The 27,934-nt window shown below is 37.4% G+C and overlaps 1 protein-coding gene across 6 annotated transcripts in view; it reads left to right on the forward strand.

The window, feature by feature from the left end:
• Positions 1-27,298, forward strand: part of AREL1 (apoptosis resistant E3 ubiquitin protein ligase 1) — a 63,220-nt gene extending 35,922 nt beyond the window's left edge. The window contains exons 2-21 of one of the 6 annotated variants that reach the window (XM_074235718.1): positions 766-1,071; positions 5,190-5,443; positions 6,676-6,736; positions 7,442-7,668; positions 8,426-8,687; positions 10,073-10,242; positions 10,366-10,546; positions 11,041-11,288; positions 12,587-12,664; positions 13,855-13,996; positions 14,129-14,250; positions 15,405-15,480; positions 15,992-16,101; positions 19,106-19,285; positions 20,762-20,887; positions 22,131-22,260; positions 22,343-22,401; positions 24,322-24,411; positions 26,121-26,296; positions 26,396-27,298. In XM_074235718.1, the coding sequence (XP_074091819.1) occupies positions 6,721-6,736; positions 7,442-7,668; positions 8,426-8,687; positions 10,073-10,242; positions 10,366-10,546; positions 11,041-11,288; positions 12,587-12,664; positions 13,855-13,996; positions 14,129-14,250; positions 15,405-15,480; positions 15,992-16,101; positions 19,106-19,285; positions 20,762-20,887; positions 22,131-22,260; positions 22,343-22,401; positions 24,322-24,411; positions 26,121-26,296; positions 26,396-26,498 (2,496 nt within the window). In that variant the 5' untranslated portion in view covers positions 766-1,071; positions 5,190-5,443; positions 6,676-6,720 and the 3' untranslated portion in view covers positions 26,499-27,298. The remainder of the gene's footprint in view (positions 1-765; positions 1,072-5,189; positions 5,444-6,675; positions 6,737-7,441; positions 7,669-8,425; positions 8,688-10,072; positions 10,243-10,365; positions 10,547-11,040; positions 11,289-12,586; positions 12,665-13,854; positions 13,997-14,128; positions 14,251-15,404; positions 15,481-15,991; positions 16,102-19,105; positions 19,286-20,761; positions 20,888-22,130; positions 22,261-22,342; positions 22,402-24,321; positions 24,412-26,120; positions 26,297-26,395) is intronic. The other 5 variants (XM_074235717.1, XM_074235720.1, XM_074235721.1 and 2 more) reach the window with 5 other exon arrangements.
• The last annotated feature ends 636 nt before the right edge of the window (positions 27,299-27,934 follow it).

Consider the following 27,934-nt stretch of genomic DNA (forward strand, 5'->3'; position numbering starts at 1 on the left):
CCTTCATTTAATTCCTCAATCAGTTCATCCTTTATTCTGTTGTCAGATATTTTCCATATGTGTATATATATAAATATATTTATTTATATATTCACATATTATATATGATCAGGCTACATTACTTCTTTGCTTGGCATTCAAGGTCTTCCACATATGTGCTACCCTACATTTTCCTACCTTTTCCCCCTTCTACTACATGACTTGACTCCAGCTGTAAGAGGAAGGCTATTTATATTTCCCAAGAGTTGTTGAAGTCCAGTGTCCTGTTTCCTTTGCCATCCCAAAGCATTCAATACATGTTTGCTGAAATGAATTGAAGAAAGAACATGATTAGAAAAAACTCATGATGTGTTTGGGAAATACTCAGTATTTTTGATTTGCAGGAGCATAGATCTTAAAAAGGGGAAATAGGTGAGGGACCAGAAAGCTAGCTTGGAGTTTGAACAGGGAAGGCCTTGGATGTCATAGTAAGGAATCTCAAACTTTCTCTCTAAGCACTGAAAAACCATTGGAGGGTTAGTCTTAGTGATCTGTTAAGCTTGTTATTGCTATGTGATTCAATTAAAATTAAGGATGTGATGATGATGATGTCATTTTAATTGGGAAACTTCTGACTAGAGTCTAATTAGATCTTGATTATTATTTTTACCCCACCCTCTTCCTCAATGCCTCCACCTTTCTTCTTCCTGTTCTACTTTTTCATTGTCATTTTGTTTGGTTCTATCTTTCAGAAACAAATAAACAGCTGATTTCTTTCCTTTTCAGGATGGGAAGCTGGAACACATACATCTGATTGGATGGACTGTGCCTTGTTTTAGAGAGGAAGACTAGAGATGGAGTCGTCGTCTTAGGATTAGTTTTTCTCCCTGGGATTCACAGTGCATTCCAAGCACTTTACTTCACTGTGATACTACCTTATCAAAGGTCTGATGGACAGACCATTCATATTTACCTTTCCTCCTTTTTTCTTCATGTGGAAAGTGGAAAGCAAGGCAACAGAAACCAAGAGAAAATTGGTTTAATGAATGAGAGTGCTACCTCAACTCTCAGAACATGGGCCCTCCTTTAAAGGTAAGCTACAGTCATGGTTTAAGATTGTTATTGTTGGCATAAGGGAAAACATGGTATGGGCATTTTCAGAAAGAAATGGTTCACTTGTAAATGGGCCTTGTTTAGCAGAATCAGAGTGACAACTGGATTACCCTGGTTGGAACCGTATAATTTTGCGAGTGGTCAAAAACTAGCTTTCATTCCTGGGGATTGGCTTTTTTTAGTACTTCCCTTTAATGTTAAGCCCCAAAAAAATCATTTAGTACTAAAATGTTAACCTTGTATATTTTCCAAGGACTTTAGAAATAATGACATCATTCATACATCCCAGCATTTCCCTAAGGCAACTCCCAAGACAAGTTTTTTTTTTTCTAAACTTGTTTCCTTTTACAAATAATGTACCAAGGGGAGTAGGGAACTTGTCCAAGGTCCTTAAAGAGGGAACTATGAGATAGTTTGGGTTATATCCAGCTGAACTGAATTGCTCCCATTACTTTCCTATCCCTGTTCTCTGATTTTACTTATGCTGTTCCTATGTTTGGAAAGTCCTTCCCACTCTAACTCATCTGTTAAATTCCTACCCTTTTTCAAAGTTCAACTTAAATGTTACCTCCTTTATGAAGCTTACAGTTTCCCATCTTTTTTCTTTAACACCTCACCTAGCACTGTTTCCTACCTCTGTAATATACTCATCATGTATTATTACCTTAACATCTATTTATGTTTTCATTAACTAGTCTGTAAACTCTTTGAAGGTACAGAATGTCTTATCTCTGTATATTTCTCTCAAGACTTAGTCCATTGCTCTGCACAAAGACATTTTTTGCATTGATGCCTTATATTTTTACATAGCAAACATTTCCAAATATACCTTTCCTCTACTCAGTAACAAAGATAAAATATACCTTGTAACAAAGATAAAAAAGAAAAATAGCAGTTCACCAAAACCAATCAACACAATGACATAATGACTGCATCTACGCCCTCCTCATTCATAGTCCCTCATCTCTCCATTGAAGGGAGGAAGATGCTTTTTTCTCTCCCTTCTGGGAAAAGGAGGAAAATACAGAGGTGTTAGAACAATAAGGAGTCCAGTTTGGTGAGAGGACAGGATAACCCAAGGAAGATCATAAGAAACAGGGCTAGAAGAGCAAATGAGAGGATTGTGGCAATAAGAAGCGCAGAATAGGTCAGAGATGATTTTAGAATAAGGTCACTAAGAGGAGGAGCACAGAATCCTTTTTGTTTGTTTTTTTAATTTTCAGTTCCAAATTTTCTCCCTTCCTCCTCCCTTTCCCTCCCTTTTGAAACATGATATAAAAATATGGAATATTTGAGAAATATGATACCCGTTCTACATATGAAGTCATGCAAAACATATTTCTACATTAGTCATGTTGCAAAAAAAAAACAAGGTAAGAAAATAAAGAGAAAAATATATCAGTTTATGCTCAGAGTTCATCAGTTTTCTCTGTGGAGATAGCATTTTTCATCATGAGTTCTTTGAAATTGACATTGCTATGGATCATTTTATTGATCAGAGTTTCTGAGTCTTTCAAAGTTGATTAGAGTTACAAAATCGCTGTTGCTGTGTTTCATTTTTATAGTATAGTAGTATTCCATCATATTCATAAATTTTACAGCCTGTTCTGCCATTGCCCATTTTTTTTTTTTTAGGATTTTGCAAGGCAAATGGGGTTAAGTGGCTTGCCCAAGGCTACACAGCTAAGTAATTTTAAGTGTCTGAGACCAGATTTGAACCCAGGTACTCCTGACTCCAGGGCTGGTACTTTATTCACTGTGCCACCTAGCTGCCCCCCATTGCCCAATTTTGATGGCCATCCCCTCAATTTCCAGTTCTTTGACACCACAAAAAGAACCGTTATAAATAGTTTTGTCATGTGGGTCCTTTTCCATTTGATCTCATTGGAGTAATGTTATTACTGAGTCAAAAGGTATGTACAGTTTTGTAGCCTTTTGGGCATAGTTCCAAATCATTCTCCAGAATGGTGGGACCATCGCACAGCACTCCCATGACAAAAGCTCAGAATTCTTAAGGGCCAAAACCAAAATGAAATAAGTAGGGAAGTTGCATTGTGGCCTGAGAATAGAAAGAGCGCCCCCCCTCTCCCCCGGGGTTGGAGATAGAGCATCTGGATTCAAACTGTTGCTCAGTGCTCAGTAATACTGGATAGGGAGGGCATTTAACATCTTTGAGCTTTAGTATTTGTTTTCTTATTTATAGAATGAGGGAGTTGGAATAGATGATCTATCAGGTTAACTTTTAGCTCTCAAGCATGTTATCTTGTGATTTAATAATAAAGGAAGGGGGTCTTTGGTATATAGCATTCAAGAGGGACAAGAAAGGAGAAAATATAAAGTTAGAGACAAATTAGTACAGCCAGTATAGAAAATGTTAAGGAATAGAAAATCAGTAAGTAGTTTTTTTGAACTAAGCACCAGGGATACCATTGTAAAGAATGAAACCATTTCTACTCCAAATGAATTTAAATGGTGGAAACAGAACATGTAAAATATAGACCACATAATTATAAAGTCAACAAATACAGTTTGGATTGCAAAGTATGAGAGGGGGAGTAATATCTCATGGTCCAATAAATTGGGGCCAGATTGTGTAGGAATTTAAAAGTTAAACAGAAAAGTATATATTTGATCCTAGAGGCAATGGAAAGCCAGTGGAGCTAGTTAAATAGAGGAGTCAAAGAGTAAGATCTATACTTAAGGCAAATTTCATTGGTATTAGCATGTAAGATGGAGTGGGGACTATTGAAAAAATATAGTTGTGAGGTAATGAAGTCCTAAATTAAAATGGTGACCATGTGAGTAGAGAAAGGATTGGGATTTTTTTGGTTGTTGTTTTGCAAGGCAGTGGGGTTAAGCGACTTGCCCAAGCTCACACAGCTAGGTAATTGTTAAATGTCTGAGGTCAGATTTGAACTCAGGTCCTACTGACTCCAGGGCCTGTGCTCTATCCACTGTGCCATCTAGCTGCTCCAGAATTGTTGATTTTTAGAGCTCTTAAAAAGGTAGAAACAATATATGCCAGTTGAATGTAAAAGGTGAGATAAATTTCAGAAATGTTAATTCACATGGGTTTTATCTAAGATCAAGTCATTGATCTTTTTCTTATGAGCCTTTAAGATAGAAGTGTCATACTCTGGACTACAATGTTATTGGGAAATATTTAACAGAACTTAAAAAATACCACATAAATAATATTAATATGTAGTTTTCTAAGTTATGTGACACAGATTGGTTTCTAACTGTTAAAGGTAAGTAATATAAATATTATTCAGAAGACTTGGGCTATAATAATCCTGGCCTTATTGCTCAGCACCTATGTAATGCTGAGTGACTTCCTTACCCTCTCTTAGCTTCAGTTTCATTCATATAGTGAAAGACTTTGAACAGGTAGTCCTCTAATTCTATTAACTTCTTTTTAAATAGATTAAGAAACTGAGACTCAGAAAATTTATCATTTGCCTTGGAGCCAGGACTGAAGTATGAGTTCCTGACTTGAAAACTAATGCTGTTTCTACTCTTCCATCTAGAATTCAAATATTTTTGGCTTAGGAGGAATTAGTAGTCAGAGTCATGGGTTAGAATGGGAAAATGTTAGATCTGGAAGAGGACACAACGAGCTTAACTTCTAATTTTATAAAGAAAGGAAACGAGACCCAGTAAGAGGAGGTGACCCAGGTTTTTGAGTTCAGTCCTCTCTGCATTGCATTCACTGTGCTGCCTCCTGTGGGCTTTTTGATTATGTTCCAATCAATGGTTCAATTCAACAAGCATTTATTAAGTAGCTGCTTTGTGCCAAATCTTGTCCTGGGCATTGACACTCAATTTATTTTGGGGGGAGCAAGACTAAGTTGTATGCAGGTCCTCACATGTCTTGTGAATTCCCTAATTGAGCAAAAATTTAAAAGTCAGAACCACTTTGGAAAATATTCCAACCCAGCCTACTTATTGGTTTAACTGCACAAAGTTACCAACATATCATGCCATTTCAGAGACAGAATACTTTCTGAGAGAAGTTCACTGCTTTTCTCTATGGTTATAGAGTTTGAGAGCTGGAAGGGAACTTTAAGATTGTCTTGTTTATCCTCATTTTTCAGATGAGGAAACTCAACAGAGATAGGACTTGAATCCAGGTCTCCTGACTTCCATTGCGATGATCTTTCTGGTATACTTTAATGGCTTCCATTGTGTAACACAGAAGAATGATACCGTTGTGTGCTTATTTGAGAAGACGACTCAGTCATTAAGGTCCAATTCTTTGTGCTGCATATGTCGTTCAAGTAGTAGTCCTATGTAGAAGCAGCTTGATGCTAAACTATATTGACAGTGTAAATGCTTCAGATATGGAATGGTGGGTGGCTTTTTTCCCCTCAGTTTTTTTTCTCTTTATAAGTTAACCTAAACAAGGGCTCTTAGGAAACTTGATTAGGACACCCCTGAAAAAACTCTTTTGCTTATTTTCCATTATATTGCCAATGGAAGAATTGATAGGTGCTCTTTGCTTGTGACTTTCCTTTTTAATCTCTCAGGCATATTCCTTAGAAAGGCCCATTTTAGTCCCCAATGACTTTGACTTTGGGGATTTTTCCTTATATTTCAGAAATTAAAAATTTAATCCTGGCAAAAGGTATTTTAAGATGATGAGTTATTTTATATGTTTCAATTGTAGAAATTGTTCTCAGTTCAGTTTAGAACGGAGAACAGATTGAATTCAAAATTAGGTTAAAATGCTGATAGTTTATCTTGTACCACATAGTTTTGAGGGAGATAGGAGCTATTGGGGTCCAGAGGTATTCAACTATTAAGGTACACAGCAGGCTATTCCAAGGGAATCTTATGGTGGTTCAGATAAAAATAGTAAAGACTTGGAAGTAGCAGTATGAGTTCCCATCGCTTTATAAGCCATCCTTGAAGAGTGGCCTCTTAGTGTGAGGGGAAGTACAGTCTTCATAATTTGTTTTTGCCTTAGTTTTCTGCTATTCCATGGAGATTGTCAACCAAGGGGCCAATTAATGGATAATTAGCCTGATTGCTGAGTTTAAACAAGCAGCTTGCTGTTACATACCCAATGCTTATTGGGACAATTCAAATTCATTTTAATTACATAATGCCAATATGAGAATAATAATAATAATAATACTTGTTTTTTTAAATCCCACATTTTATGTTACTAATTCTACTTGGATAAATTATTTCCAGAAAGCAACTGTAAGAGAACAGTGACTCCTTTCCCCCCATTTGCATTAATTAGCATCAATTTGTTTGAAATGGGGAACTGTCCCAGGAGACCTGAATTTGAGAAAATGAAAACCATGTTATTTGTAATTATCAAAGAAACAAAGAAATGTCTGGTATCCCAGAATTTTTTTTGGTACATTAGTATTCTTTTGAGGGAGTTCTTTGTTTCCATGAAATGTCTTAAATAGAACCATGTTAGTTTTGAATGAAAGGATAAAGATAGGACAACTTTAGGGATTTGATTGGCTTAATTAAACCCACAAAACTTATTCTGTGCTATCCTAGGTGATATGACTGTGAGGAAGAGGAGTGGAAAGAACTAAGCTCGTTTTTTTTTTTTTGCAGCTGCAGCTGTGATCCTCAGCTATCTGTCTTCATTGAAGGGACCTGATGTTTTACGTTATTGGTGAGTGATGGAGAGAGCCCTATTTTCTCTCTTCTTTCTATTGTTTGTGAATCTTATTTAACTTCATTGCTATGAGACCTAGAAAATTGCTGGTCCTACCAAATATAACCTTGGTAGACATGACAGTAGTAAAACTACTTATGCCTTATGACTGTTTTGTTTTTACTTCATCTATGAGGGGCGGCTAGGTGGCATAGTGGATAAAGCACTGGCCTTGGAGTCAGGAGTACCTGGGTTCAAATCCGGTCTCAGACACTTAATAATTACCTAGTTGTGTGGCCTTGGGCAAGCCACTTAACCCTGTTTGCCTTGCACAAAAAAAAAAACCCTAAAAAGAAAATGAAAGACCTCATTTGTGGGAACTATACAGAGACTGGGTGCATTATGTATGAGGCATGTTATGTCAGAAAAGAACATCTCATTACTTGCCAACAATACAGGACAGATTTAGAACAAGAAGGAACCTCAGAGGTCATCTAATCCATCCCAGTTGTTTTACAAAAGAGGAAACTGAGGCTCAGGGAATTTAAGTGAGTTACCCAATATCATATCAGTAGTGCATTGCAAATCCAAGTCTTCTGATGCCAGATCCCTAGTCCCATATACTATATTTGGGAAGATTTTCTACCCTTTTTCAAAGATTCCTGGCCTCTCCTATATTAAGTCTAGCTGATGGGTGATGTGTCTATTCTTTTCTCCACACAGGTGGAATCACAGTGTCTGTGGTTGCCTTCTTCTTCACAATTAAGTTCTTCTTTGAGCTTGCCGCACGAGTAGTCAGCTTCCTCCAGAATGAAGACCGGGAGCGCCGAGGGGACCGGACTATTTATGACTACGTGCGGGGAAATTACCTGGACCCTCGGTCCTGCAAAGTCTCCTGGGATTGGAAGGACCCCTATGAGGTGGGCCACAGCATGGCCTTCCGAGTGCATGTAAGGGAATGTTTCTGTCTCCACACCCATTGGGATTTCTAGTGGCTTGCTTTTGCAGAGCCTGGTTCTGCCTGTGGGTGGTGCTGGATTGAAATATTATTATTTTCTTTTGCCCTGCCCTCCCACTCCAAAGAATTTGGGAAGGATTTAAGAGACCATTCTGTTATTTTTCTTCTAAGGATCCACTTCCCTTTTATGTATTATAAACTTGACACCTTTTCAGAAAATGAAAAATATTATTGGCACAATCCAGGTCAAAACATCCCTACTGCAGTGCACAAAAGTATAGCATTCAGTCCTGGCCTGAGAAGATAAAGCTCAAACCTAGATAGTTTGGGAGAAAAAGCAATTGCTTCTGTTTACCTGGAAGTGCCTATATTGCGCTCAATGTCAATGATACCAGGGGAGTTTGATTTTTAAATTTGGGTCAGTCCTAATCTCTCAAGAGGAGAGACTTTTGGGAAGTCAAGAGTTAGCATTGGTTATTCAGAAAAGTGGGGTTTGATTCAATGGTGCATCAACAGTCCACTCCTGTTGGTTGCACAGCTAAGTTAATATATTAATGAACTTTCTTTAAATTTTGGGTTATATATAGCTATAGTTATTTCTCCCTGTAATACCATGAGCAAGACTGTGGGAGTAGATGGCAATTTTCAAACACACAACTCTTTATTACTAGTACCTGCTTTCTCCATTTACAATGAATAGGTTAATTTTGGCTATTGGGGAATAATATTCTTTCTCTGGGCATTAACAGGTGCCTTTCACTTCTCATATGCAGTTATTCTACAAGAATGGACAGCCCTTCCCTGCCCATCGGCCTGTGGGATTACGAGTTCACATCTCCCATGTTGAGTTAGCAGTGGATATTCCAGTAACCCAGGAAGTCCTTCAGGAACCCAATTCCAATGTTGTAAAAGTAGCCTTCACTGTTCGCAAGGCTGGTCGCTATGAAATCACAGTAAAACTTGGTGGATTAAGTGTGGCCTACAGTCCCTATTACAAAATTTTTCAGGCTGGTAAGACTTTAGAGTTAAAATTCTCAAGATGGATTTAAGAGTCTTCTGTAGTGTGGCGGCTAGGTGGCACAGTGGATAGAGCACTGGCCTTGGAGTCAGGAGTACCTGGGTTCAAATCCAGTCTCAGACACTTAATAATTACCTAGCTATGTGGCCTTGGGCAAACCACTTAACCCCATTGCCTTGCAAAAAAAAAAAAGAGTCTTCTCTAATTTGATACCATTCCAAGTGAAAATAATCCTATCCTCCTCTTGCCTTTATTGCCATTGTATGCTTTTCTGTATTGATGGAGTTTATCATTAGTAAATGTTTCCAAAACTTCAGTTTTCTGAGAATTGAATCTCCTTTTGTCTCTAGTTATTGTCTACTTATTCTTTTAAAAATTTTTTTTTTTAAATTTAAGGCAGTGGGGTAAATTGCCCAAGGTCATACAACTAGGCAATTATTAAGTGCCTAAGGTCAAATTTGAATTCAGGTCCTCCTGACTCCAGGGCCAGTGCTCTATCCACTGTGCCACCTAGCTGCCCCTCTACCTGTTCTTTTTACATATTACATAAGCAACCAGATCCTCCTTAGATCTGTTTAAAGTTCTCAGAAATGTGGAACCACTCCTGGTATGCAGCAGATATTTTGTTCCAAGTTGGGGGAATAACCCTTGTGCCATATATACTGTGGTGGCATCCTTTTGAAAGTACCATTGGGAATTAGCCAATTTCATAGCTCCAGAATAAAGATATATAAGCTTTTGGGGTTAAATCCTAGAGTAATTTAATTAGTTTTTGATATTTTAACCATGGGCTGGTAACTGGTATTTACCTTTCCCTTTGGAGCTAAATTTTTCAAACAGCTTCTTTTGTAACTAGATATTTCATTATACCTTCCTTTTGCAAGAATATCCTCACTTGGAGACCCTCATTTCTACCTAAAATTCTCTTCAGTGCGGGGTGAAAATTCTCCCCTCCCTTGCAATTCAGTCTATCACTGAGGTGTGGGAATGTAGGGAGTGGTGGGGAGGGGGACAGTGATAGTACATGACCTTTTCTTTTATTATTATAATCTTGGTTCTGCCTCCCTGAAAAGTCCTCACTGGGAAAATTGGAAGAGAGTAGAAGTGGGAGTCTAGCTACAACTTTTCAGTTCTCTTTTCAAGTCCATTCTCTCTCATTTCACATGGATTAAAAGTGGATTTATAGTCATAAGAACCTAGGATTCATCATATGACATAGTCCCTTTATTTCCTTCCATACTGTGATTTTAAAAGTGTTGTTTGACCTTGGAGATGGGGAAGCCTTCAGAACACTTTTCAAAGAAACATTTTGTACTGTGAGGATCCATCTGTTTCAGCATCTCTCTTGAAACATTAGATCCTGTCTTCTTTGTTCTAGGGATGGTGGTTCCTTCCAAGACTAAAATTGTGTGCCACTTCTCTACTCTTGTTCTGACCTGTGGGCAACAACACACCCTTCAGATAGTCCCTCGAGATGAGTATGACAATCCTACCAACAATTCTGTGTCTTTGATAGATGAACACAATTACAGTGTATCCATTCATGAGGTGAGCTCTCCTTTTCCTGTGTGCTAGGGAGGTTAAAGTCCTTTTGTTTTTAGTCAGCCTCCTTTCCTTACTCCATTTCCTGTCCTCTTATTATGCTAAGTGATATTCCATCTCTTTTTGTAGCTTGGTCCTCCAGAAGAAGAAAGTACTGATGTCTCATTTGAGAAAACAGTGATGTCCAAAAGACAGACTTGCCAGGTGTTCCTTAAGCTCACCTTGCATTCCCGGGGCTGCTTCCGTGCCTGCATTTCATATCAAAATCAGCCAATCAGCAATGGTGAATTTGATATAATTGTCCTAAGTGGTGAGTTGAAGGAATTGGAATTTGTTCATTTTTGATGTATTTCTCTTCTCCTCTGACCTATTGAAATTTTTATTAGATCTCTGAGCTCTTCTTGGTTTAGAGCAATTCCTAACTTTTTTTTTTTAATGAATATTTGTCATTCTGGCAAAGCATATAGACCCCTCAAAATAATGTTTTTCAAATGCATAAAATAAAATTTAGAGTATTAAAAGGGAAGCCAGTTATACTGACATAGATATCAAAATATCTAAAAAACAAATTCATGATCCCTTGAAATTTGTCCACAGACCCTGGGTTAAAAATTCCTAGTTTCAAGTGTTAAAAACTAACTTTTTAGTTAAAAACTAACTTTGACTAGTTATCACTCCAGATCTCTAAATCTCTACCTCTATTTATACTTTTAGATATCTGCATATATAAAGAAAAATATATCACAATTTAGTTTGTCTGTCTATTGAAATCTTATTTTCATTCTTTTCCTTCATGCTTTTTAGAGAATGAGAAGAACATTGTAGAACGCAATGTATCCACCTCAGGGGTCAGTATTTACTTTGAGGCTTATCTTTATAATGCCACCAACTGTGCCAATCCACAGTGGCATCTTCCACCCATGCACATGAGCTCTTCCCAACGTCGTCCTTCCACTGCCACTGAGGAGGAAGATGAAGATTCACCCTCTGACAGCCAGACCCCTGAAAAAGTGAAAAAACCTAAAAAGGTCTACTGCTATGTATCACCCAAGGTAAAAACACCTTTCTTTTATACTTTTAAATTCTTCTGCTCTTGCTTAAATATTTATCTGTAGAACTGTATCTTTGACAGAATTGCCTTTCATAGTATCTGCTCTACTAGAGCTGGAATAGAGTGATTATCTTTAACATTCTAGAAAACTGGAAAAATTAGATGAAAGTTGAATATACACTTGTGATATTCTGAAGTTTTTGATATTCTGGACTGGACCAGAGTAAGCTGTTTTAAATTGTAACCTGTCACCATGTTTTTAGCTGTTCCTGGAGATATATTTTTCAAAGACATGGACTCTGGCAGGTTGTGGAAAAGCTGCCTTTAGCTGTTGGAATTTTCTCACCAGAACTAAAATCCTAGCTGGCACCTTGTGCTGTATCAAAACAAGCAGATTAAGTATAGAATTTTATATTCTCACAATGCATGACAAATGACTTTCCTTCTTTCCTTAGCTTGAGGGATTGGAGTAGAAGCATTTTGGCAGGGATGAGGTGCTTTGAATTATGGAGTTCTTTTTAAATATATGGATTTTGTTTATGAATTGAGGACTTATATAAATGAGAAACTATGCAAATATCTTCTTATAGTCCTGCAGTTTCTATGTCTCTGTGACCAAAACTAAATTTTTGAACCTGTTCCACTTAACATTCTCTCACAATTTTAACAGTTTAAAGATCTGGCCTAGTGAACATTAAATGAGAAATTCCTTTTAGATTTCTTTTACTTCCTGTGTCATTCTTTTCCTTCTTTCATTTTGTTGGAAATTACTTCAAGGGGAACCTTACTGTATCCTTATATGGGGGATTTTTTCTCCTCTTCCTCTTCGAAAAAAATTCCAAAGGTTGTTTTCAAGTTAGCTTTCCTCTACCCCGGCTGATCCTCAAGTAAGGAAGACAGTTGTAGGCTAGTGGGTCAATTTCTAGAAGTTAAGAGAGTTGCTGTCAAACTGGAAAAGAAGGAGAGGACTATTCTCAGTTTCTGTATGCATGGGTCCCCTTTTAAAAAATAAGCTCTAGAACTGAAAACGACATTGAAGACTTATCTATTCTAACCCTCTCATTTGAGGGCTGAGAAATAGATCCAAGGAGGAAAGAATGGGGTGGTTTTAGGTAGTTTTTCTAAGTACATACAAGAAGTAGAGTGTGAATTTGAACCTGGAAGGATTTCTCAATCTTGAGCCTTGAGCAGTAATAAGAAATGTAGTTAAACTTTGATGAAACTTAAATTCCAATGACCCTAGGTGATTAAATTTTTTTTCTCTTGCTTTATTTTCTTTTTGGTTTTTTGGTCCCCCAGCAACTCTCAGTGAAAGAATTCTATTTGAAAATCATTCCCTGGCGCCTCTATACTTTTAGAGTATGCCCTGGGACAAAGGTAGGTTGAACTCTGTGCTTTTTCCTTGTGGAATGATTTTTCCCCCCCCTTTTTAAAGACTATTTCCCTATTTTGCTCAGGCTGAAAGTACAGGGTCTATATACTGGCCCACTATGATTGGCATAGAAGCTTTGAACTTCTCTATACTTAACATGGGCCATTTGTCTTTCCATTCCCTTCTCCCCACCTTGTCCTTCTCCTTCCCCCCAATATTAATCCTGAATGTCTTCTGGTCATCTGATCAATGTAACCCACTGTAACTCAGAACCCCTGAGTTCAGGAGATCCTTCAACCTTGCAATAGCAAGGATTGCATGTCACATATCATCATGCCTGATTCAACCTCTTTCCCTTTTTTCCCTGGCAGAGCTTTTGAAGGATCTCATTGTACACAGAATCTGCTACCCAATGAAGGAACGTTATTTCTACCAAATAGCATCAGGAATATGTAAATTGTAGAAATATCCCATAGGATTTATTAGCAATTAAAAATACTCTAGCAGTAATAGCTTGATAATGCTAGAGTTTGCCTGTTAGAATATTTTAATTAACTGAAGGAGCAGTTACCCACTCAAACCTTTATCTTACTCAGTTATCCTGTGCTGAATATTAGTCAATAAACTTAGCATTTATATATATATATATATATATATATTATATGTATAATATATCTATGTCCTTTAACTTCTTTCCCTACATAGACTCAGAGAAATCATAAGTTTTTGCCCAGAAACTGGAATGGGCCATTGTGTTAAGAGTAAGCTTTCCCTAAGAAATTTAAGCAGACTTATTCTTTTCTAAGTCATGTAAGCTAGACCCACCCTGCTGTTATTCTCAAAATCCTTAGTCTATAATGCTAGAATTGAAAGGAACTTTTCAAATCAATTCTAAACTCTCTTCATCTTATGCTGCTTGCTGGTAGAAGCATATGGAGCTTCCTCTGCTTTTTGTTCTCAAATTCTGTTCTTGAAACCCTGATAGATGAAAATTATTTTGAATTCAGATTTTGTGAAACCTCAAAGTATTATTTGGAATAGTCATGCTTGCTCCAGGGTAACTCTGCTTTGTCGCTACATACTAGACATTCTTTGATGGTATGTGGCCAGCTTTGGGCATGAGGGGTTTTGTTGGGTTGATCTGGTAAATTAACAGTTTTGATATTGAATTTATGTATTTTTTCCTTCCTTATAGTTTTCATACCATGGACCTGATCCTGTGCATAAGCTGCTCACACTAGTGGTAGATGATGGGATCCAGCCTCCTGTAGAACTTAGCTGTAAGGAAAGGAATATCTTAGCAGCCACTTTTATCCGTTCTCTCCATAAGAACATAGGTAAAGTTGACCTGGGATTCTTAATGAGAAGGGAAGGTTAACTAACAATATAGGTATAAGAGTGTAGAATTGTATTTGCCAGACATATTTTGTAATGAGATTATGACTACAGTGGGTCCTACTGCTTCTCAGGAGGCTCAGAGACCTTTCAGGACAAGGTGAACTTCTTCCAGCGAGAACTACGACAAGTGCACATGAAAAGACCACACTCGAAAGTCACACTGAAGGTTAGCAGACACACCCTATTGGAGTCTGTAAGTAATGTTTTATTTCCCTAGAAACTCCAAAAGCCCTTTGAACTTCTAAAAGAAGTCAAATTCTCTTCCTGTTTAATACTCAAAATGGTCTCCTCTATAAGTCTTTTTTTTTTTTTTAGGTTTTTTCTAGGCAATGGGGTTAAGTGATTTGCCCAAGGCCACACAGCTAGGTAATTATTAAGTGTCTGAGGTCAGATTTGAACTCAAGTCCTCCTGACTCCAGGGCCGGTACTCTATCTACTGCACCACCTAGCCGCCCTATAAGTCTTATAAGTCTTACAAGTAGCATTATTATTATTATTATTATTATTATTATTATTATTATTATTATTATCATTATCATTATTATGGTGAAGGAAATAGATAGGGCAACACGTAAATTTAAAACCTAAACAAAAAGAAATCTTATGTAGGAGCAGTTAGGTGGTGCAGTGGATAGAGTACCGGTCCTGGAGTCAGGAGGACATGAGTTAAAATCTCATACACTAACCCCATTGCCTTGCAAACCCCCCTCCCCTTCTGAAAAAAAAGAAAGAAGGAAGGAAATCTTATGTATATGTGTAAGGCTGGCGTATGTGGTTAAAATTATTAAGGGAAAAAAACCACTTTTAAATACATGAGAAGAGATGTTGACTTTAAAGAATGGATATCTGACATTGTTTTCTCAGTAGCACAGACATGAACCATACATTCTCTTGGTGGGTAGTTTTGACTTCTTTCCAGAAACTGGAAGATTTGACTTTGGATAGCCCATGTTTTTGCTGTGGCCTCATTCCCTGTCTTGTCCCCAGCTCTCTGACTAGAGAAGATTGTTTTGTGCAGTGGGGCTTTATTGCTAGAAAGAAGAGGTTTACCTTTGGTTATTTTAGTGACTTGTTTGCTCACTTTCTTTGGACCTCAGTTTTCCTTTCAGTAGAGTTGAAGTTTATAAACTCTAGCCTTTCTGTTCCATGGAAATATATTTTAATATTTTTTAAAAATCAACTTACTTTGAAGCTTTAGGTTTTATATTTGTGATATGTTATTAAATTAGTTCACTTTCAGTTATGACATTTCTTCTGTTGGGTTTGAGTAGGTACAGCCTTGCTATTGACCTCAGTGTTTCTGATATGATTGTGTATTGGTAGTTTTTTCTCTTTCTTGTCTTCCAGTCACTGAAAGCCACTCGGAATTTCTCCATTTCAGATTGGAGTAAGAATTTTGAAGTAATTTTCCAGGATGAAGAAGGTAACTTGGGAATTTTCATCTTCCAACCTTGAGATGCCCCCTTTTTTTCTGAGAGAAAAGATTAGGCAATGAACCAGAAAAGGAGTAATAATATTCTGGGTTCAGATGCCAGATAGAGCCTAATGAGTATGATTATGAGGGAAAGTGAAAAAAAGAAGTGCAGAAGTTTGGAGCCTAGAAGTTTTATTGCTTGGAAAGCAAAGGGAAATGAACTGCTTTTTAGTTTTTTGTCTATCTGTGTATTTACACTAGGGGGCACAGTTCAGTGTCTAAAATAGTTGTTATTCTATAGATGGGAACCAAATTTCATAACCCTTTGTATTTTAGCTCTGTGTGTGTTTGTGTGTCTGTGTGTGTGTGTGTGTGTGTGTATGCACACATGTGCATGAGTTTGAGGTGGAGGGGTAGGAGAAGAGGAAAAAGGAGAGGGAATAGCACGAGGCAGATAAAATAAAGGAAATTAAGTTGCTTTAGGCCCCAAACTGATTTTTTCTTTCTTTTTGTTGTTCAGCTCTGGATTGGGGAGGCCCTCGCCGGGAATGGTTTGAGCTAACCTGCCGAGCATTGTTTGATACCACCAATGAGCTCTTCACTAGATTCAGTGACAACAACCAAGCTCTGGTGAATCTTTGACTTTCTCTGAACGAGATTGAGAATGGGGGATTGGGGGTGGCACGAGCTGTTCTTTAAATGGCAAAACCAAACATATATAGATCTGGGTGGTAGATTAATAGTCTAAAAATCCTAGTTCTTTTCATGGTCTCACTGTTGACTTAATGTGTGAACTAATCATAATCAGGCAGTTTCCTTTGTTTTACATCTCTTATATAGGAAGAATTTACTTGTTGCTAGATAACCCATTCAAATGAAAGAAATGATAATGCAATCACTATCACTACTACTGTTTGTTGTTATTATTATTATAATAAAACATTATTCTAGTCTATGATCTCTTCTCAAGGGATAGTTTAATCAATGAACTTGCATCTTTGGTCCCAAAAGTAGACTTTAACTGGGGAAATTCATGGGTTTAGCATCAACAGTCAGCAAGTATTGTTACTTTATTTTTTTATATTGGAAAATATTCGAGGTAAATTTCAGTTGCAAATTGCTAAGAAGAACTGATTTTAAATATATCTTTGCTCTTCATAACCTTCATTTTTATTTTAAAATTTCTAATTTTTTTTGCTAGCTTTTCTGTTTTGTCGCTTTTATTTTTGAATATATCCTTCCAGTATTCAGTACTTCCCAAGCTATTCCTTGTAAACAAAGAATAAAAAAAAGAAAGAAAAGATTTCAATTTTGAAACAACGTCCAAATGGCTATAAAGTTGTGCAAACCCTTTGAACCAATACTTGGTCTATATCCTAAAGAGATCATTAAAAAAGGGGGGAAAGATCCACATATGTACAAAAATATTCATAGCAGTTCTTTCATGGTGGCAAAGAATTGGAAATTGAAGGGATGTTCATCAGTTAGGAAATGGCTGAACAAGTTGTGTTTTATAAGTGTAATGAAATACCATTCTTCTATAACAAATGATTAGCGGGTGAATTTTGAGAGAAACCTGGAAAGACTTATATGAACTGATGCTCAGTGAAGTGAGCAGAACCAGAAGGTTGTGGACAGTAACAGCAATATTGTGTGAGGATCTACTGTGGTAGACTTAGCTCTTCTCAGTGATACAGTGATTAAAGATAATTCTAAAAGACTTGTGATGAAAAATGTCATTCACATCCAAAGAAAGGACTATGAAGTCTGAATGCAGATCATTACTTTTTTACATTTGTTTTTTGTTTTTTAACAGGAAATTGATTTTAATTATATAAAAACACATAAAAAGTAGTAATGTTGTGACATACAGTTGAAGATGAAATATGAACTTTGTCTCAAGCTCTTTGGAATCTAATTGGTAAATGAGATAAAGAGCACCAGTTTGTGGCATATCCAGGGATCAGCTCCTTATTCTTTTACAAAGAGAGAGAAACAAGAAGAAACGAGGGACCTAGTTGGGGGACAAGTGAATTGAGGTTTCAAATAGCAAATAAATTGCCTAGTTAGAGATCATCCCAATACAAAAGTAGGGGCAAGTGAGGGAGAGCCCATTCTAGGTATCAATGAAGTTGTGGCTATCACTCGTACCTATGAACCCATATGTAGAGGTCAACTGAACTAATTCCAAATAAAAAGTTGCTTATCTCACCTGAAGGAGGAATTTGGACCATGTTACCTGATTTTTCTAAAACTGAAGATTTTGACTGAGCAGATATTAAATGAGCTCAACCAGTTACAAAAAAAAGTTGCAAAATAAAGATGATTCCCCAAGCCCAATTTAGAAAGTGCATTCAAAGTGACATATGATTAGCAGGTGAATTTCAGGAAAAACCTGGAAAGACTTACATGAACTGATGCTCAGCGAAGTGAACAGAATCAGAAGGTTGTGGACCTATAAAGGAGATTGTAGAAGCAAATCAGAACTATATCTCAAAGAAACCTTTAGACCACAAGAATAATTCTTTTGTGCTGTTCCAGAAAATTCTTCCTATACTTCTCAAGGGAAAATGAAATAGGGGACCTTAGTCCCTAGTGAAAAGAAACAAATTTTGAATTTTTGAGATGAGCAGTTAGTCCCAGATCTCTTCCCCAAACATTTCAGTTAGGAAGTCCAGTCAGTTTACTGAAGAACTCATTCATGGATCAACTGAGAGGAAGTGAAAAGAAACCTTTTGTCTTGATGAAAATCATTTCAGAGACAACAGGATGTAGTAGCAAAAGCCCTGGACTTGGGTCCAGTTCCAGCTCCAACTCTGACCCTCCATTTCTTCATTCAAAAAAATGGGAATAATACTTCTTACTTCCACTACTTACCTTATAAGGTTGTAAGGAACATGTTTTATAATCTTTTTAGCATCATATAAAGGCTTCATTGTAAATGAAAAAAGGGGAGAAACAGAAACAGAAATTTTAGAACCTACCACCCAGCTCTGTAGTATGAACTGTATCAAAAAATCTTAGTTATTAGAATAATACAAATAATACTGTTGGCAGAAAACCTATAAATTATACTTAGGATCACTCTTCATTTCCTTTGACCTTTTTTACCATCAGCTTCTCATATAAAAGGCTAGGAATCCCTGTTCAGTACTAGAATATGAAGGGACCTTGGAATAAAATGACACAGCAGGATGAGATATAAGTAGCTTGGTCTTGGAAAGGTCCAAAGCCTGAAGATATACCTTCAAAGGAAAAGGGAACTGGGGTGGGAGACAGGGAGCCTGGGCTAAAATCTCTTAAATTACTAAAAAATTTGATAGCTTTTGCTTTTACATTATTCATGTTTTTCAGTTTTTGATCCTGGATAGTCTTATTTTATAACACAGAATTAAAAAAAAAAGTTCAGCAAAACTAAACCTTACAGCCAAGTCCAGAATTTTATGTAGTATTCCATATGCATTGCCCCTTCCCTTTGCAAAGAAAGGAGTAGAGTGTACCTTAACTTTGAATTATTTAAGTGACTCAAATTGCGGGAAAGACTGGTAATTTTGAGGACTTTTCGCTGTTCTTTCTTCCTTAGGATCTCTACTAAGCCTGGACAAAGCCCTTGAAATCTCTTCTCTCTTTTCAGGTGCATCCAAACCCTAACCGACCTCCACATCTCCGGCTCAAGTTATATGAGTTTGCAGGGAGGCTCGTAGGCAAGTGTCTCTATGAATCATCTCTAGGAGGAGCTTACAAGCAACTGGTCCGAGCTCGTTTTACTCGTTCTTTCCTAGCTCAAATCATAGGACTTCGAATGCATTACAAGGTAACACATCTGGATCTATGTTTTCCATTGTAAAACTCCAGGCTTCTATTCAATTTGATTCAATTCAGTAAACATCTAGTGAGTAGTGCTCAATGCTGAAGATCTATACAAATAAGGATTAAAGCGCCCCTGCCTTTGAGAAGCTTATATTGTACTGGGGAATATGTTGTTAACAAATAATTAAATACAAGATCATTTGAGGCCAGGAACATTAATAACAAAGAAGATCAGGAAGGGTTTCCTATTGAAAGTAGAACTTGAACTGTGTTTTAAAGTAAACTAGATATTGTAAGAAATGAAAATGAGGGGGATGCCTTCTAACTTCGGTAAAGACAAAGAGGTATGATATGGAATGCTGAATTCAAGGAATGGCAAATAGACCATGTAGAACAAAAGAAATTATTTTAGAAAGGACTTAAATTCCCAAGCTGAGAAGTTCTTTTCTCTTAGAGTTCGAAGGAAGTCATGGAAGATTCTTGAGTCATGAGAGTGACATAGGAAAACCTTTTTGGAAGATTATTTTGGTAGCTTTGTAGAATATAGTTTGGAGAAGGGAAGAGATTAAAATCAAGGAGACCAATTAGGAAACTCTTACTATTCTGGGTGAGAGAGGTGAAGGTAGAAGTAATGTAGTGGTTGTATAAGTGGTTCCAAGAGAAGGCATGATGGACAATTGACAAGAATAGGTAATTGACTGAATACAAAGGATAAGGGAGAGTAAGAAGTTGAGGACTTAAGAATATGAACCTAAATGAGTAGAATAACAGTGCTTTCAAGAGAAGTTTGGAGGATGGGCTGGTTTAGAGAGGAAGATAATTCTATTTGAGTTTTGAGTTTGAAATACTTGTGAGACATAATGGTAGAGATGTCCAGTAGGCTGCTGCTGATGTTGGATTGGAGGTCAGGTGATATATTTGTGTGTGTGTGTGTGTGTGTGTGTGTGTGTGTGTGTGTGTGTAGTGGGGCCAGAAACCATATTACAAGTTTTTTCCCCTTTGATCTTTTTAGCTTAAAGAACTATGAATGGTATTACTGAGTTGAAAGGATTGCACAGATTTATAGCCCTTTGGGTACAGTTCTAAATTATTCTCCAGAATGGTTGAACCAGTTTACAGCTCTCCCAACAGTGCATTAGTATCCCACTTTTTCCACATCCCTTCCAACATTTGTCATTTTACAGTCTCATGTGTGAAGGAGGAGATGGTAGGGTCTTCATCTGAGTGTTCTGAGAGAGGAGGAAGAATTTAGAAGACCTGAGGAAATAAGGGAAGAATTGGAAATTTAACGTTATAGCAGAGAAGAATAAAGGGAATATCATGCAGTAGGAAGGGCCCAGTCAAGATTAGGGATCATAAATACATTCTAGAACCTATTTGGGGAAGTGAAAAAGACAGGGTTCCTCTCCTATACCAAGCTCACTTTTTTGTTGAAGAGTGAATGTTCATGTTTCTTTTCCCTGTTTTTTTTTCTCCTCAGTACTTTGAAACTGATGATCCAGAATTTTATAAATCCAAGGTTTGTTTCATTCTTAACAATGATATGAGTGAGATGGAACTGGTTTTTGCAGAAGAGAAATACAACAAATCAGGGCAGCTGGATAAGGTAAGAGGCAGAACCAAAGTCCAAGGCCCTTCTTAATATGTATGGTATATATTTAGTCTTGCAGTGATAAACGGGCACCAATCTAGCTGTTAGTTTTTGAACAAATCATTCCTTGTGTATCCTTGTTCCACTCTAGAGAAAAGACACATGATGTGGTGATAAGAATCCTAAAATTTTAGCACTGGAAGGAATCTTAGAAATAATCTTATCTAACCCTTACAGAATAAGAAAGAGAGTCCAGGAAAAGTTAAGTGACTTGCTTTTGGTCTACAGTCACTTAATGGCAGAGCTGGAGTGAGAACCTATGCTTTCTAACTCTGATGTTTGTCTTTCATTTTCGAAGAAGACCACAACATCAGGGAGGTTGATAAGCTCATGAATTGGATTTGAGTGAGAGGGGTGCTGTGCTAAGTCACTAGCCTCACTTTCTCCTCCAGAGCCAGATATGAATCCAGGACCAGGAGATGGCCCTGGATGCAAGGCAGTCAGGATTAAGTGACTTGCCCAAGGTCACACAACTAGTAACAGTCAATTGTCTGAGGCTAAATTTGAACTCCTGACCTCGTGACACCAAGGCCAGTGCTCTATCCACTGTGCCACTTAGCTATCTTTTCTAACTCTAAATCTTGTTTTCATCACTATACTCTTTTGGAGAAAAGAGTACAGAAAATTTTAGGAAAACAAATATCCCCATTTTGAGAACTCTTTAATTCTATAGTCTAAAGTAGCAGAATTCTATAAACTATCACTTATCCTTTCTGTGATATTTTATGATACTCTTTTCCCGTTTCCTCTTTTTACTTTATGGCCTATAGACTCATGGCTTAGTTGAAGGATAGGTATTATAAGCAAGTGAGATCAATGGTGACTGAATCTTTGAGTACTGAAAGCTTAAGACATTCAGCAGCAGGATAGGTATTATAAGCAAGTGAGATCAATGATGATTGAATCTTTGACTACTGAAAGCTTAAGACATTCAGCAGTAAATCTGGTAGGATCCCTTTCCACTACACCATCCTTATAATGTGACCAAAACAAGAAAACATACTCAGAGATACAATTTGTAGAAATAACCACTGGTGAAACACAAAAAAACCAGAGACTTGTTAAACTTGAGTAAAGGAACTGAGAAGGGAACTTGATGAACACTGATTAGGTATATTAGGTATAGTTATTAGGTATAATGATTGAGTCTTTGTGGAACATCATATTTACCATTCCTCAAGTCTCATTCCTGTTTCAGGTTGTTGAACTCATGACTGGTGGAGCTCAAGTCCCAGTCACCAACTCAAATAAAACCTTCTATCTAAATTTGTTGGCACAGTACAGACTGGCCAGTCAAGTTAAAGATGAAGTGGAACATTTTTTGAAAGGTAAAGTTTTTTTTGGTTTGATAGCTATAGCCCCCCTCAACAACATTGCAGATTTGACTTGTATTTGACTACTTTGTTTCAGGCCTGAACGAATTAGTTCCTGAAAACCTTTTGGCTATTTTTGATGAGAATGAACTTGAGGTCAGTGCTTGAATTCCTGAGATCCTGCTTTGATTCATGACACCTAGCATAATACCTACTACAAAGTAAAAGTTCAGTAAATGTTTTTTGAATTAACTAATGCGTATATTCATAAGTAATTCTTTTATTGGATGTCTGATATGGAATACATTGAAGAGTCATTTTTACTTTTGCTATAATTTTTTCTTCATTGGACCCTTCTTAAATCTTTCTTGCTTCATTAGACTAATAACAGAAACCCTAAAAATTTCCAGTCCCACCTATAATAAATGATCGTGTTGGATGATTAGATGAGTTGACATCTGCACTGTTGAAGGCAGTACTAACTTGGATGTAATTACAACTCTAAGGAGGTACTTACTGGGAGTAGAATGAAGGTCTCATTTTATATGTCCAGGATTTTCCCCAAAATCCACAGGAACTTTGAAGCTTCAGTAACTTAAGTTGTAGGTCTGATAATATCAGTCTGTAAGAAGCATTTAAAAGCAGACTTGAGGACATTTGGGACAATACCATCACCCAGTTATACAGGATGGATTCTTACTTTAAATCCTGTGACAAAGCAACTACTGTAGACATGAAGGCAAACTGTCCCCTTGATGAACAGAGTTGAAGTCCATATTCTCTGTGAAAAGAAGTTTAAGTTTACCAGTTACAAATGATTTCTTTCATTCCTATATCCTAAGTGAGGTTCATAAATGAAAAGCTTAGATTTAAAAAAACAAAACAAACCTGTGTCTTTTTAAAATAGATACTATGGTTCCTGCAGAATTGCTTTGAGAGAGTAGGGGATGGGGTGGAGTATTAATTATAGATTAAGGCCTCAGCAACCTTGTGCTTATTTGTACTTATTACAGAATTTTCTTAGAGCATGGTAATAGGATGCCTTTTGAGTAGTCTCTTTGGCATTTTTGTATTATCTGTTATCTTGAACCCTTGGATATTGAATCAAAGTGAAATGACACTAATTGCTTGAAGTTTTTAATAGATATATAAGTTAATAACTTAGTTTAGGCTTGAAGAGCTCTTGCCTCATGTTTTTGAGGAATGTTTATTACTATATTTGACTTTACTATTGTCATATTTATGCATATGGGCAGAAGGGAAGGAAAAGTTTTTTAATGATTTTAAACTCCCTTTAGTTGGTTAGTTCTACAGACTTTTTTGTAGTAGGAAAAGTTTATTTAATAGATTTAGTTGGGTCTGTAGCATATGAATGCTGCTATCTTCATCTTTGGTTACTATGTATTGAATATCTTTCAGATTTTGAACCCAGCAAGAATATCATTTGAATTCTGAAATTATTAATGTTCTGATGTTTTTATTATCCCCAGGAGAGTATAGTTTTCCATTTATATGATTGAAGGAGGGGAGGTTAAGGATTAAAGGTGAGAGAATTAAAGTTTAATTTTAAAATGATTAAAGGCAGGAAGGAAGGTGTATTAAAAACATTCAGGATTGGTTTAAATACCTCCATTGAGGACAAATCATCTCCTTGCTTCCTTCAGTGCTCATGATCTGTTCTTTATGACTTTAAAAGGTCCAGAGGAAGTCTTAAATACTATTGTTGATTTCTTGTCCACTATTTGTTGATTCTTTGTCCACAGAAGTAACTAGCAATGATCATTTTGCCTCTAGGACCATTCATGCTAGAGTTATGACTTTGCCTTTTTTCTCATAAAATTTTCACTTTCCTTACTCTTTTGATATATCTTCTCTTTATTCAAGGCTTTTGCATGTTGGCCTAGGAAATGGAAAGCATTTATGTAGGTTTTAATCTTTGGTGGTGTCATTGGTTGGATAGTTTACCTGAATAAAATATAGGAAGAATCACCTAAGAAAACCCAATAGAAATACCTCCTTTTGGTTATAGCATTGAATGTGAATAAGTTTCATTAATTTTTGCTAATCTCCTTCTAGCTACTGATGTGTGGTACTGGTGACATCAATGTCTCTGACTTCAAGGCACATGCTGTAGTGGTGGGAGGCTCATGGCACTTCAGGGAAAAGGTAAATAGGGAAAAACTCTAAAAATTTAAATATTTTGTTTTTATATCATCTTTTTTTTTTTTGTTAGGTTTTTGTAAGGCAAACAGGGCTAAGTGGCTTGCCTAAGGCCACACAGCTAGGTAATTATTAAGTGTCAGAGACCGGATTTGAACCCGGGTACTCCTGACTCCAAGGCCGGTGCTTTAGCCACTAATGCCACCTAGCTGCCCATATCATCTTTATTTTCAAACCTATCTCTACCCCTGAGCCAACTTTTGTAAATAAAAAAGAAAATTTTAAATAAGAGAAAAATAGCTGTTTACCAAAAATAACCAAATCATCAACTAAGTTTGGCAGTATATGCAGTGTTTCTCATCCAGAGTCCTTCAGCTTTGGACTGAAAGATGGGGAATATGTTTTTTCATTTCTTCTTTGGAGCTTGTTCATTTTAAGTCATTTTTTTGTGTGTAGAATGTTTTATTGTCATGATCGTTTGGAAAAGAAATTTTGTAATTAGTCTTTCTTAAAAGAACAAAGTAAGGGGCGGCTAGGTGGCACAGTGTATAGAGCACTGGCCCTGGAGTCGGGAATACCCGAGTTCAAATCTGGCCTCAGACACTTAATAATTACCTAGCTGTGTGGCCTTGGGCAAGCCACTTAACCCCATTGCCTTGCAAAAAAAAAAAAAGTAAAAATTATACCTCATCATATCAGGCATCCTACCTTGCCATTTGGGAAACATTTTAAAATGGAAACAAGCTAGAGAATTCAGAATAAGGGCCTGTGAAGAAGGTTGAAATGGTCAGAGAAGTAGACATGATAAATGGAAAGGAATGAAATATAGAGGTAGAGAGAGTGTTAGGGGAAGAATCCTGAAGGGTTTTCTTAGTACATAAATCAAGAAAATGGGAAAGTAAGCAGCAGGTTATTCACATCATCAGCCAGCTAACAAATATTCATAGGCAAAGTTAAATACAGTATTTGTTATATAATCTATATCCCTGATGTAGTTCAGCCTGAGACTTGCTGCTTTCAATCAAGGGGATTATTCATCTGACAATTTATTAAGTCGAACACAGAGCTAAATGCTTGGCTTGGGGTACAAGAAAGACAAAAATAACATCTTTACTATCTAGGCTCTGATATTCTAATGGAGAGGGAAACATGAACATAATTAGATACGAAAAAAAGATATAGAGAAAATCGAAGGTAATCCCAGAGGAAGGGCACCAGCAACTAAGGGACTGAGAAAAACCTTTTGCAGAATATGGGATCTGATCTGCCTTGAATGAAGCCAGGGAAACCAATATGCAGAACTAAAGAGGCAGAGTCAGGAGATGCAGGACTATTTGAGGAGCACAAGAGGGCCAGGGAGGCTGGATTATAGATTGGATGGAGGTTGAGGAGTAAAGTGTAAAATGAGGAAAGGTGGGCAGACCTTTCAATGCCAAAACAGTTGTCTTTGCCATCTGAATAGGATGATTTCCTCCTAGTCATAGAATGAAACACCATCACCAGTGCTTTTTATACATGCAGTAGAGCTGATCTTAGAAGAAATCATTAAGCCTAATCCTTCTTTTCCTTACACTTTAGAAATAGCCACTCTTGTTGTTTCCCATATGATTTCTAAATATCCCAGAATTTATTCTTTTTTCCTAAACCATCAGGCCGATTATCTTTGGTATAAGTTCTTTTTTCTTGATTTTTTGACCCTGTGCTTTTCTTGCTAGGTAATGAGATGGTTTTGGACTGTGGTCTCTAGCCTCACACAAGAAGAATTGGCAAGGTTGCTTCAGTTCACAACTGGCTCCTCTCAGTTGCCGCCTGGAGGCTTTGCCGCCCTCTGTCCTTCATTCCAGATCATTGCTGCTCCAACCCATAGCACGTTACCCACTGCACACACATGGTGAGTATTTGACCATAAATGGCATCCTTTGGAGGAATTTCTTTCCACCCCTTGTCCCATTAATAATATGATTTAATTGATTTTCTTTTTGCCTTCCAGTTTCAACCAGTTGTGCCTCCCTACATATGACTCATATGAAGATGTGCACAAAATGCTGCAACTGGCCATCAGTGAGGGCTGCGAGGGCTTTGGCATGCTCTGATCCACTCTTCTAATGTCTTCTGACCCCTTGATTTTCCAGAGTGCCCTGGGGGGGGCACAGTTCCTTTTAGGCAGAGCACAGACATAACTTTTGGCCCCCAGAGCAGACATAACAGTCAGCCAGAAGAAGTTGCATGCTCCCCATTTCTGGAGTATTTTGCCAATTATAGGCCTTGTCCCTAAATCCTATATTGTTTCCTTCTCCTCACATAGGCCACATCAGTATGGTACATAAATATTGGAAGTTTTTGGCATGTAAGTTTTGGCATCTAAGAGAAGAAGAATTCCATTTGATCTTCAGTGAGCAGAAGATCTCTGTAGTTGGGACTACCTGTCCTATGGAAGGCTATGCACCAAGGGCTCTGAGGTCCATTGAACATCTGGCTCGCTGGAAGCCTTAATATCTGCCAATGCCTTGCTCCAGCTCCCTCTGCTAATGCTTCCCAATGGAACCTTCTTTTCATTTCCCTCTGGGATCTGACACAGCCTCAAGACCTTCTCTGTGGAAATGATGATTCCTTTTCTCATCAGGAGCAGAGAGAACCACAGAATCTGCTATAGGAACTGGCCAGTCTGACTGGTCATTGCTTTGTTTCCCTGCACAAAGCAGGCATACATAGGCCATAGCGTTGTACTACCTCTAATGGGAACTGGCAGCACAAAGGTGTCCTTTTCCTAGTGTCAGATGACACTAGGTACAGAACTGGAAGAGGAGCTACTCTTGTAACCATTTCCAAAAGCTCAGAAAGCCCCATAGGAGAGTTCTTTTGATTTTGTTATTGTTTATTTGAGTTCCCCTCCCCCCCCCCCCCCCCCCCCCCCCCCCCGGTGAATTCAGGTCAACTGAGTAAAGCTGACTGAATTTAGACTATATATTAGAACTACACCCCTCCCCCTTTCCCCAGTTGAACATAATGGATATATTACAATCTTTAGCTCAAGTAGCATCAAAGGGTATTCTTGAGTGCATGGTGGCATGGAAGCCACTGACACTATGCATTAGGTTTCTTTTTCCCACAGAAGTTCGGCTGGGTCTTCTCACTTTCCTCCATGTTGTTGGACAGTCTGCTGTGTTCTGTGAATCCATCTTTTACATGGCCCTAGTATCTTGTCCTAAGATTTTGCTAAAGAAAATTTTCTAGCATAGGGATCCTATTTATTATGTTTGATTCTACTGGAGAAATCTTTCTAGCAAAGGATTAGAATAATATTTTAACTCTCCCTGGTAGATAAGAATTCTTTTTTTTTTTTTTTGGCTTAATTTTTCCCCATTCTGGGAACAGTGAGTCAAGAAAAGAGGAATCTAGAGTTCCTGAATTATGACATACTACTGACCTGTGATAAAGCCTTCCTATGTCCTTTCTCTCAGGTTCAGGGTACTCATACTATGCTTAAAAGATACCTGCTTTAATCATAAAAATTTTAGCTGTATCAGTG

This window comes from Macrotis lagotis, chromosome 4, assembly GCF_037893015.1.
Source record: "Macrotis lagotis isolate mMagLag1 chromosome 4, bilby.v1.9.chrom.fasta, whole genome shotgun sequence".
Lineage (NCBI taxonomy): Eukaryota > Metazoa > Chordata > Mammalia > Peramelemorphia > Peramelidae > Macrotis > Macrotis lagotis.